At 34.5% G+C, this 12,251-nt stretch overlaps 1 protein-coding gene across 3 annotated transcripts in view; it reads left to right on the top strand.

The window, feature by feature from the left end:
* SEMA3D (semaphorin 3D) overlaps positions 1-12,251 on the top strand; it is a 244,634-nt gene that overhangs the window by 169,858 nt on the left and 62,525 nt on the right. For all 3 annotated transcript variants that reach the window (XM_066353974.1, XM_066353975.1, XM_066353976.1), the window contains one exon: positions 4,227-4,369. In XM_066353974.1, coding sequence (XP_066210071.1) covers positions 4,227-4,369 — 143 coding nt within the window. The remainder of the gene's footprint in view (positions 1-4,226; positions 4,370-12,251) is intronic.

Here is a 12,251-nt window from a genome sequence, read left to right as displayed (position 1 = left end):
GCACATACAGGAGCAGCTGGATATTACTGTCTACTCTCTCGCTCTCTGCCTCTATCTCAAAAAAATTATTTTTAATTTAATTTAATTTTTTATTAAATTTAATGGGGTAAGTGATCAATAAGGGTCCATAGGTTTCCATAGCGTTTGAACTATTGATTGCATTGCGTGCCCACCACCCAAAGTCAACTCATTTTCTGTCACCATATATTTGTCTCTCTTTACTCTCCTCTGTCCCATCCCCCCCTCTTGGTAATGAAGATGTGGTACATATATACAAATGGAATGCTTCTCAGCCATAAGAAATGATGATATATTTCCATTTATGACAACATGAATGGCCCTTGAGGACATGATAGTAAGTGAAATAAGTAAATCAGAAAAGCTAAGAACTATATGATTTCCCACATTGGTGGGATATAAAACTGAGACTCATGGGCATAGATAAAAGTGAAGTGTTTCTTCCTTAGCACTGGAACTAACACAGTACAGTTAATGATCCAGCCAGCTTGCTCGATAGCTGTAGTATCCAATAGGGTAGACACTAGCCACATATGGCTATTTAAATTTACATTAATTAAAATTAAGTAAATGTAAAATTCGGTTTCTTAGTCACACTAGTCATATATAAAGTGCTCAAGAACCACATGGGTAGCAGCTGCCATATTGGATAGCACAGGTATTGGACATTTCCTTCATCACAGAAATTTCTATTGAACAGCTATGGTCTAAAGCAGGGGTCCCCAAACTACGGCCTGCGGGCCACATGCGGCCCCCTAAGGCCATTTATCCAGCCCCCACCGCACTTCCGGAAGGGGCACCTCTTTCATTGGTGGTCAGTGAGAGGAGCATAGTTCCCATTGAAATCCTGGTCAGTTTGTTGATTTAAATTTACTTGTTCTTTATTTTAAATGTTATATTTGTTCCGTTTTGTTTTTTTACTTTAAAATAAGATATGTGCAGTGTGCATAGGGATTTGTTCATAGTTTTTTTTATAGTCCGGCCCTCCAATGGTCTGAGGGACAGTGAACTGGCCCCCTGTGTAAAAAGTTTGGGGACCTCTGGTCTAAAGTGTAGTTGTTTATTAATTACATACAAGAGCCAACAATAGCATAATGCTACATAAGTATAAATTTTCTTTACTAGTCATATAGCAGGTAGATGTAAAACTTGCTCCTGGGTTTTATAAAATTGTTGCCAGGTTGAAAGAACTGAGAGATATTTAATATTTCAAACCATGAGGTCTATGTATAATCTGTTTCTTCTTATCTATTATTACACAATTGTATTCTTTATTTTTAGTTAGAAAATTTGAGAATTTCTTTTCTGTTAAATTTTGCTTTTCATTCTTTCATTTTCAATTTAAAATCTACATGTCTGTGATGAACTAAACTCTTATAAAGGTAAATTGATATATGTTAAAATTAAATGAAATTAAGTATTTAGCTGTTAAGATGCAGATGTTAAGTAATTAATCTTTTGAAAAAATATTAATCTTTTTTAAGTCAGTTTTTGTCACAGAGCCACTTAGGAAGTTTAAAATCCTTGATGCATGTGTGTACCATATTTTTTTCTTTGCCCTGCCTGGAATTAAACAGGGTGAGATCAGTTAACCTCTTTACTTACTAGTCCAAGGATCCTTGTCAGAATTTCCCTAGGTCTTTGTCTAATCCAGTTCTGGAAGATTTAAGAAGTATCAATACTGATCCCTTCTTTGAGAAACTAATCCACATATTAAATATCTAACAAGAGAATTAAAAAATTACAAAGGTGAAGTAGTAATACTATGCAAGTTCTAGATGAAGACATGATTTCATACTTTGATTTTTCTCAAATTAATCTTAAAACATATCAGGGAACAGAAATATAAATAGAAGTCAGAGTAGTTACTCAAACACTGTAGAGTGTTTGTGAGAATTTTAGGATAAAACTAAAGTATGGAAAATGAAAACAAATGACCCCTCAGATGCATATATTTTTTCCTTCCCAAAGTAAATGAAACTCTTTGTTTTAATTTTTCATTTTTAACATATGGAGGCAGTTTTTAATTTGAAGTTTCTGTTGGAGTGCTCTGTTGTCTATAAATTCTCCTTCCACTCAAAGGACAACATTTTTCAAAAGTAATAGGAAAAGATACTACAAGAAGAAGCAAAGGAATGTAAGAAAGTCACTATGTATTGTCATGGCAGGTGAGCCATCTGGGTGAAAAGAGGTTCACAGGGAGAAATAAAAGTGATGTGTACTGGAGGCCTCATGGATTTATACCATTTTCAGTTGGCAGTGACTCTTGGTGTCGTGCTAAAAGTCCATTTGTGAAAATGCATGAGTATAAACTTCTTCTTTATTAGGACATGTGTTTCAAATGCCAAAGAGGAAAAATGTGCGATAATAGAACCCAGGTGTCTATTGCTGGGATTTTAAATGATTTAATTCAACAACAATGGATGTCATAACACTGATTAAATAATACCTATCTTTACCCAAATTTGGCAGCAAGTCAGGAAAGAGTTTCTATCATGAAACAGTAGCATCAATGTTGTAAGATAGGACCTCAATTGCATCAGCAAGAAAGAAACTCTCTGTTCTTTTAAACATCTTATTTTAACTTGTAAATATGCTTATTATTTAAATCACTGACTAGAGTATTTTTTGATACACTTTTTCCATAATTCCATTTTTTCATATAGTAAACATTTGACTTTAACACTCCATTCAATTTTCTTACAGTACTCCAAAACCATTTTCTTACAGTACTGGAAAAAGAACCAACAATTAAAAGAGAGTTCAATAAAACCAAAAATCATTGAATAAACACAAGACCATCTGTTAAATACTGTATGAAGAAGTAGTCTATGGCTCTTAATCTTAGATGTTTATAAGAATCACTTATAAGGTTTCCTTTATTTTTGTATCTCTGTATTTTAAAAATATACATGCCAGCGCAACTGGAGATTTTCATCCAGTTGAACTGAGGCATCTGTAGATTCAAAAAAGTTCTATAGCTGTAAGTGTGTGGGAGTCCACTGTTGTCTCTTTCTCTCCCCATTATCTCAACCTTCTGTTTAAGTCACTGGAAATATCAAGACTGGGCCATCTTCTTAGCCTTATATCTTGGCCATATATTAATAATTCCTTAATCTATATTATAATTTCTTTGAAGTGAAGAGTCAGTTTTATTAATTTTTATATTCTTTGATTCCTTGATCCTACCAGTTTTCTTGTTCTGAATGCCTTGAATATAGTAGTACTGTAATTAAATACAGTCTTTGTTTTCATGAATTTGCTGAAACCCTAATACCACATTTGTGGGAAAATTTATTTCCACAAAGGGGTATTTTTTTAAGAAAAAAATATATATATTTAAATTGAAAGTGAGAAGTGTTCATTTGTGACTACGAAAAATTTTTACTTTGCTCAGGAATTCAAAACCAAATTTGTATTGTATGGATGTGTACAATTTGTTATTATTTTCTAGTTTGTCACAATAATAAGGATTACCATTGCTGTCATCATCTTAATAATAAATAATATTAACTGAAACGTAGTAAGTCAGTCACTATTACATACTAAATGCTTTACATATATTAATTTGTGATCTTAGTTATCCAAGGAGGTAGATGACATTCATAGGCTCACATTAGGTATGAGAATCGAGACATTGAGAAAATAATTTGCCTAGCACCACCTTTCCAGTAAGTGGCAAAGACATGAAATAAACCTGGCCAGAATGTCTCCACGGCCTACACTGAAGTCGACATACACACTATTTGTTGTTGTTTTTTTCATTTTCCCCACTTTAGCAGTTTCACAAAATGCAGCACATAATTCCATAATATAACAAAATTTAGGGTATGTTTATAGTTTTTACTAAACTTTTTATAATAGATATTGTGGCTAAAAAGCAAAGACTCCATCATATAAAAGAATATAAATCATAGAATTTCCAGGTGTGAAAGGGCTTTCTACATAATTTAGTCAAGTTACACACATAAATATCAGCCAGTCATGTTCTCATCTGCTAAGTTCCTAGAGAACTTGTTCAGGACCTCTTCATGCAAATACATGTTTCTACATGTGTAATATTTATTTTTGTGTATGTCTCATTTCTTGCATTCCACTCATGGTTCATTGAAAAAAATTGACAAATTATTTTATATTGAAAGATGTCGGTAGTATTGTAGCTAAATTATTTTGGTATTTTAATTTATAGCTTCTTTTCTTTCAAACAGGAGCAAAATTTATTGGAACTTTTCCCATACCGGACACCTATAATCCAGATGATGATAAAATATATTTCTTCTTTCGTGAATCATCTCAAGAAGGCAGTACTTCCGATAAGACGATTCTTTCTCGAGTTGGAAGAGTTTGTAAGGCAAGATATCTTTATTTTACTTAAGCATGTATGTGTGGAAGTAAAACTTAATGTCTAGTATTTATAAGTGATGGGATTATTCATGCTATCTTACGGGCATAATTTTTGAGATCCAAAAGCAAAAGGAAAAAAAATTGATTCAATTTTTCCAAAATGTAAGTTTACTTTTTCAGTGCCTGAGCTGTTGCCTGGGTGTGAATCTCTTTGACACCTTGCTCCTTTTACTGATGGGCTCTTCCTTTGCTAGTTATTGATATTCCATTAAAATCAATGCATTGTCCCAATTCATGGAGGTTAAACTATTCTGATACATTTAATAATCTTATTTTGAAATTGAAAACAACTTAATGAAATTCCTAGAGTAACTTAGACAGTAAAAACATCATATCTTGTATTTTTATTAAAACACAAATCTCTTGCCTGACCCGTGGTGGTACAGTGGATAAAGCGTCAACCTGGAACACTGAAGTCGCTGGTTTGAAACCCTGGGCTTGCCTGGTCAAGGCACATATGGGAGTTTATGCTTCCTGTCCCTTTCTCCTCTCCTCTCTCTCTAAAAATGAATAAAACATAAAAAACAAGCAAGCAAAGATCTCTTCACACATCTAAAATTATATATCTTTGCCTGGATCAAATGAGTTGAAAATATGGCTATAGTATTACCATAATAATTATTTTTAGAACATTACTCTAGATTAGGATCTGAGAGAAAATGAAAAAAAGAAGGAAAAAACTAAAATACAATAATTATTTTGAAGAATAAAACAATTACTTTTTAAATCTTGCTATTTTATGTACATTACAGGTAAGTATGGAAACTCTGAGACACTTCCATTTTGTGCCATCAAAGCTCTCATTTTAGTGAATAACTAGCTTTGTAGAATAATAATGCTACTGGATCTACTTTTGACTTAAGTATATTATTTTTGTAGCTGTATTTATCACCACTAAAATAACTTTTCTTAACTAGACAAACACCGTCACCCTAAACTTAGGTATTCAGAGAAAGAGCTGTTAAGCTAATAAATACTCTCAGTGGGAAGCTTGCTTTGGTTTTGTACAAACTTTTCATTTTTCTTCCATCTGAGCCTATCACTTTTTGTCTCAGTCTGTGCCCTCGAGCTTTTAAAACTTCCAGGGACAGTAATACAAACCATCACAGTACTTAAAAGGGCTAATGAAAGCAGGACTTTTGAGTGAGGCCAACTTGTGAGCACAAATGAGACTTTACCTAGAGTCACAGCCAGTCATGCTGTCTTCCATTGATGCCTTTACCTGCAGGGGACAGATTCTCTCAAAAGCATCCTCATTCTTTCCGAGTCTAAGAATTCACAGTAATTTCTTTTGAAGGCTCTTGCCTAGAGGTGAATGGCCGCTGCTAGTGTGTTGTTGTACTGAAGCATGCCTTCTATCACAGTACCAGCCCTGAAGGGCGGGCTGCGAACTGACAGCATTTGTGTAAGCAAGCTATGTTAAATATGTCATAAGAGATTTACAATCAATTAAATGTATTTCAAGAGTCACTTTCTGATGAACTTGCTTAACAATTACGTGTTTTGTGAACCAGTACAATACTTATTTCTTGATAGGTTTAAACAAAAGAGATTAATTTATAATCTTGAGTCATGTTTTTATCCTACTATCAATATACTGAAAGTTAATTTTAAAGGTGGAGAAATATGGTAAAAAAAATTTAGTTGCTTCATTTATTAATATAAAATTCTTTATTAAAAATGTAATCTAGATGTTAAGTATCAGTCATGAGATATTTTATTGAAATTATGAACAAACTCTTATAGAACTGAAAAAGCAGAGAGAATTATAACACTTAAGTCTTCCCACCACAAAACCTCTGAGGCCACACAGAAAGATTGGTCATGCTATTGTTTTTGGATAAAAAGCTAACAAATTGTGAGATCAAATAAAGACATGTAATGGATTAATTTTCTTTAAAAAAAGATACAATAGAGGTTCTCACATTACTGTTTCTCTTTACTCAATCTCTGTTTTAAGTGAACACTATCTTTCAAACTTTCCACTACAAACATTTGATCTATTGGTCGAATGTTTAGTTTGTTCTAAACGCTTTTTTTGTAATTTCTAAATTGCAACACTCCCTGCACATGTCTTTAAATCCATTTACTAATGTAGGAATAACGTGTGGCAAAAAGTGAATGTTTATAAGTGGAGACTTCACTGACGAAATAAAAAAAATTTTTTTAATGACATCTTGCATAAAACCAAAAGTTTAACCAACAGCTACTCAGTATCATCATTGTTGCGATTTCATTTTTTTTCACATAAAAATTGTCACTCTGACATTATTTGGAACATCTTCCTCTATGCTGTTTCATTTTTTTACGTTCATTTGATTGTTATAGGATTGTTTTCTGATTTTCAACAAATAAGAACAGAATGCATCTCTACTACTATGAAACAAAATTGAGTTTGATAAATACAAGCAAAGCTCTCAGAGGGAAAAGATCAAGTTAGAACTAAGAGTTAGTATACAAAGCTTTTCACTTACATGGGTGTCCTTTATATATATTACTTTTCTACCAGGATTTTCTCACAGAATCAGATTATTTGGAAGTATTCAGCTTTTGTTTTCAATTTCTTTCTTTCTTTCTTTCTTTCTTTCTTTCTTTCTTTCTTTCTTTCTTTCTTTCTTTCTTTCTTTCTTTCTTTCTTTCTCTTTCTTTCTCTTTTTTCTTTCTTCTTTCTTTTTTCTTTCTTTCTTTCTTTCTTTCTTTCCTTTCTTTCTCTCTGTCTTTCTGTCTTTCTCTTTCTTTCTTTCTTTCTTTCTTTCTTTCTTTCTTTCTTTCTTTCTTTTTTCCTTTCTTTCTTTCTTTCTTTCTTTCTTTCTTTCTTCTTTCTTTCTTTCTCTTTTTCTTTCTTTTTCTTTTTCTTTTTTAGTGAGAGAAGGGGAGGTAGAGACACAGATTCCTGCCTGCTTCCTGACCAGGAACCACCCAGCAAGCCCATAGGGGGCGATGCTCTGCCCATCTGGGACCCTTGCTCCATTGCTCAGTAACGGAGCCTTTTTTTAGTGCCTTAGAGGCCATGGAGCCATCCTCAGTGCCCAAGGCCAACTTTTCTCAAACCAATCAGGCCATGGCTCTTGGAGGGGAAGAGAGAAAGAGAGATAGAAAGAGAGAGAGAAGGTGGAGGAGTGGAGAAGCAGATGGTCGCTTCTCCTGTGTGTCCTGACTGGGAATCAAACCTGGGACATCCATACTCCAGGCTGACACTCTAACACTGAGCCAACCGGCCAGGGCATTGTTTTTAGTTTCTAACTGATCATTTCAGCCCAATGAAAAACTATTGGCAGTTTAAGAGTCCCATACCTCTTCAGCTCCTAAACTAAAATAAAAGTTGTTTTATTGATTTGTCAAACATATTATTTTTAGACTGAGTAACATATAGAGATGATTAGGGAGGGGACTTTGAAAGTAGGTTGAAATTGCACAAGAATGACTAAAGACTCATTTATACAATAAAAGGCATCTTTTTTATTTTTGTTACCCATTTATTCACTATTATATTATTTCATTATTTCAGCAACAACCAGGTTATATGGGTTCTAGGCAAAATGCAATATATTAGGCACTGGGAATAAGTAAACTATTATTCTGTTTCTTTAAAACCTCATAGTACAGTGAAAGTAATAGAAATATAAAAAGATAATCCCAAGAAAAAAAATAAAGATAATCTTAATATAATGTGATAGAGGTCAGAACTGAGAACTGTGTGTGCGTTCAGTAAAGCTAAATAACTTGGGTCCTGTTTGGGAGGCAGCAGGTATTTTAGGCAGCCTTGTCAGAGTATATTTTGTTTCCAGAACAGTGAGATCTTATAAGTGGAACTCAAGGGTGTAAATGGTGAGCAATGTCATTTGAGATTGGGATGGTAAATCGGAAGACAAGAAGTCTTGTTTCTATATTAAGGAGTTTAAACTTAATGCTGTAGGCAATGAAAAGTTATAAATGTGTTAAGCAGAGAAGTGACTTAGATAGGTAGCATATACTATATTTAGCAATAATTTGAGGAATGCATCTGGGCTGAGAAATATTTGTGCCAGGGAGACATGTTAGGTGGTTCCCTAAAGATAATAGGAATGAAGATATATGGGTAAATTCAAGAGATATTGTTAAAGTAGAATCTACATGTAGATTTCTAAAATAATCCTTAATTTATTTCAAGTAGAGCCCTTTTGTCATGATGGGAATACTCTCTATCTGTACTCTCCAACACAGTAGTTACATGGGTGTTAATGGCAACATATGACTAGTATAACTGAGGAAATAAATCTTAATGTTGTTTAATTATAATTTAAATAGCCTCATGTGGCTAGTGGCTGTATTAGAAATGTAGACTACCAAAGTGTTCATTCACTTAACATATTTATTGATATTTGACCCTGTGTATAACACTATACTAAGCAGTAATTTTATAGAAGATTTTTTGGGGGCGGAAAAAAAGATATTGTACTTATTGAGTTTACCTAGTAGATGATATATAGATCAAACAAGAAAGCACAGACATTAATATATAATTAGAAAGTGTGATAAATGCTATAATGGAAAAATCACAGGGTGCAATTTGGAAAAATGAGCAGGCTTTAGATTGGTTATGGTAGGTATCTCTGAGAAAGTGGCTTTTGAACCAAATGTTGAAAATGATTAGGAAATTGTAGGGCAAAGGTGGCAGGATGGGAAAAAAAAATCCAGGCAAAAGGAAAAGCACATGTGAAATCTCAGAGATGGGTTTTTAAAAGCATTTAAGGAATTAAAAGAGGTTTACTGTGACTGGACTATAATGAGTAAATGGAAAAGTATCGTGATAGTGACTGTTTCCCTTTAAAACAGACATAAAATGTCAACAGTCTTTGGAAGCCTCATCTTTCTTGTTTATAAACTACAGTGACTGACATTGCAGATATTGACTCCACCATGTATATAAAAGTCTGCAACAGCTCCTGTCCTATATGATCTTTAGTACATTTTAACTCTCCCTGATGTCATCCCAGAGAGGTTGATATTTGCCCTGTAGACAAGGGCTCCTATATATTTAGTAATTGTGAATTTCCACAAGATAAGGTAGATTAGAAAAATGTGCAAAGAGTTACATTGTAATATTTGAGACAAGAGGCACCAAAAATTCTATGGGCATAGATTTTATATTTGGACGAGTTGAACTAGATATGTCTCTCGATGTGCTGCTGTAATATCCAGTTGAAAAATATGAACCAAGATTCAGTGGTGTCCGGACTCATGAACTTGGTAACTACCAGTGCAGTTGTGGTTCTTAAAGTCATGAAAGTGTCTGAAATTGACCAAGAAAACTTGTAGTGCAAATGAAAGAAAAAGGACAGAATCCTGAGAAACAATAACATTTAAGATAGAGAGGAGGAAATGTCTATAAAGGCAATTGAGAAGAAATCGTTTGATAGCCAGTTGCAGAACGGGCAAGAATGTTTGTTGTCAGTAGTCAAAGAAAAAGAATTCTTTCAAGAACAAAGCAGTTAACAAGAATGTCACACACCAAAAGAAAGTCAGGTAAGATTACAATTAAAAACCTAGTGTTAGATTCACAGCAAGAATGATCATTTGTACCCAAATAATATGAATATTCAGCTTGAAATCAGATCTAGGTTTGCATTTTTGTTGTACTTCTTCCTAGCTCAGTTTCTTACCTAGAAAATGAGGACGCTCATCCTCAGTGACTCTTTCATCAGTCAAATGAAAGGTTGAAATGAGATTGTTTGAATTTGAATGTGACAGATATTGACACAGGGATTGGAAAACAAGGGTGGCTTAGATTCTGTTTTCAACCAATTAACAATCTAAGAGACTGCCTTGTAAATAGTGTAAGTACCTGGTTACACTACAATGAATGTCAAAAATAATAGGCACACTGCCTGCCAGGCAGTAATGCAGTGGATAGAGCGTTGGACTGGGATGCCGAGGATCCAGGTTTGAGACCCTGAGGTCTCCAGCTTGAGTGCGGGCTCATCTGGTTTGAGCAAAGCTCACCAGCTTGGACCCAAGGTTGCTGCTTGAGCAAGGGGTTACTCGGTCTGCTGAAGGCCCATGGTCAAGGCACATATGTGAAAGCAATCAATGAACAGCTAAGGAGCTGCAATGAAAAACTGATGATTGATGCTTCTCATCTCTCTTTGTTCCTGTCTGTCTGTCCCTCTCTCTGACTCTCTCTCTCTGTCTCTGTAAAAAAAAAAAAAAAAAATTATGTGCACACACATACATGCACATGTTTGGAGCCAGATAAACTGACCGCTTAGGAGAGGAAGAGTGGTCGTATAGGTGTATTGGGCAATTGGACACAAGGTGTTGACCCAAGATTACTGAAAAGAGCTGATATTTTATTAATTTTAAAGACTGAAGTTACTGTTATTATTTTCCCCTCATTTTTAGCAAATATTTGGATTCTGATTTACGGACTTAGTCAAAAGAATTTGGAGATATACCTGGTAAACTTATATTAACAATTTGAATAATGCAAATTTTGGACAGGGAGAGTCACTTAAGTAGTAAAATGATTTAGAAGATAATTTCACAGGGCTATGTTGATCAGTGACAGCCTTAGAAAAGTTTGTTCATCCAAAGACTCTTTCTAATTCAGTATGCTTATGATCGTTCATTTACCGGTGAATTGCTTTTCAGTTATGTCAATACTTTCCAGTCAAACGACTTTCTCAGTTTTTTCATATTTAAAATAAAGGGCTGAGCCTAGAATGATTTCTGAAGTCCTTGCCAGGCCCTATGATTCTTTGATTCTGTAGAGCAGCCAATATTTTCAAGCACTACAGGGTGTACCTTTCTTGCATGACTGCTCCAATAGGTGGTCAATTACTCAGAATTTCCTGGTAAGGTAATAAATGCTTACTGAACCAACAGGTGAAACAGCCTGAAATAAACCTTCTGAAAAAAATGTGTCTATTTACTTTGTAAGTTAGTCCCTTCAGATACTATTATTTATGTTTATGTGATGTCCATTACCATCTGTGTGTGTGTGTGTGTGTGTGTGTGTATGTGTGTGTGTGTGTGGCGAAGACCCACCCTGTAAGTTAATGTGTGGAAATTCCATTCACTTCAGTGAGGTTTGCTTACAACTTTCCGCCTCAAGGCTGTTTTGCATTATTTTTGGATTCTATTCATTTTGGAAGCATTGTCCATGCGCTTACTTAGGCTAGCCCACACCGGATTCCAGCTGTAGGTCATGCCAGTTCTTTTTTTTTTTTTTTTGTTCTGCAGTATTTCCTTTGTCCATGCCAGGAATTCAGTTTGGATGGCCCTTTCACATAACTTGCCTGGGAGGCCAATTAATAACCTTTTGCCTCAATTCCACTTGCATTGTCTATTTTGATAGATGGCCCTATTTGGACAATAACTGCCTTTGAAGATTGGTGTTTTTAGGCTGATGACACTTGCCGTATTTATTGATCTCCGCCAGGTTGTGGTTTTTTGCTTACTTTCAGCATGTCACAACCTAAATGAGAGATTTAGAGCCATGAATTACAGATGTGCTTTTGCTCCGCTTCCATCTGTTTTCCTGTCAGAAATTCCTAGGGAAGGGTTTATAGGGCTGGCTGGAGCTCTTTTCTTTTTATTTTAATGAACTCTGATCCTACCTGAAAATGACTGCCTAATATGCCTAGATTTATCTAATTTTCATCTGTTAACTCTTAGCAACTGAATTTCTTAACATTGTATGTTACCCAAGTCCTTCATTTCTAATGATTTTTACAAGTTTTTGAAGTAGTTAGAAAAACATGTTCTCCATTTAGATTCTCCAATGGGCAAATCAAAAACAGTCATCTCCAAACACTAGAGTTCTTTTTTAAAAGAAAAATTCCATTTTG

This window comes from Saccopteryx leptura, chromosome 12, assembly GCF_036850995.1.
Source record: "Saccopteryx leptura isolate mSacLep1 chromosome 12, mSacLep1_pri_phased_curated, whole genome shotgun sequence".
Lineage (NCBI taxonomy): Eukaryota > Metazoa > Chordata > Mammalia > Chiroptera > Emballonuridae > Saccopteryx > Saccopteryx leptura.
The sequence above is the reverse complement of the archived record's forward strand: the minus strand, read 5'-3'. Positions and strand labels throughout refer to the sequence as shown.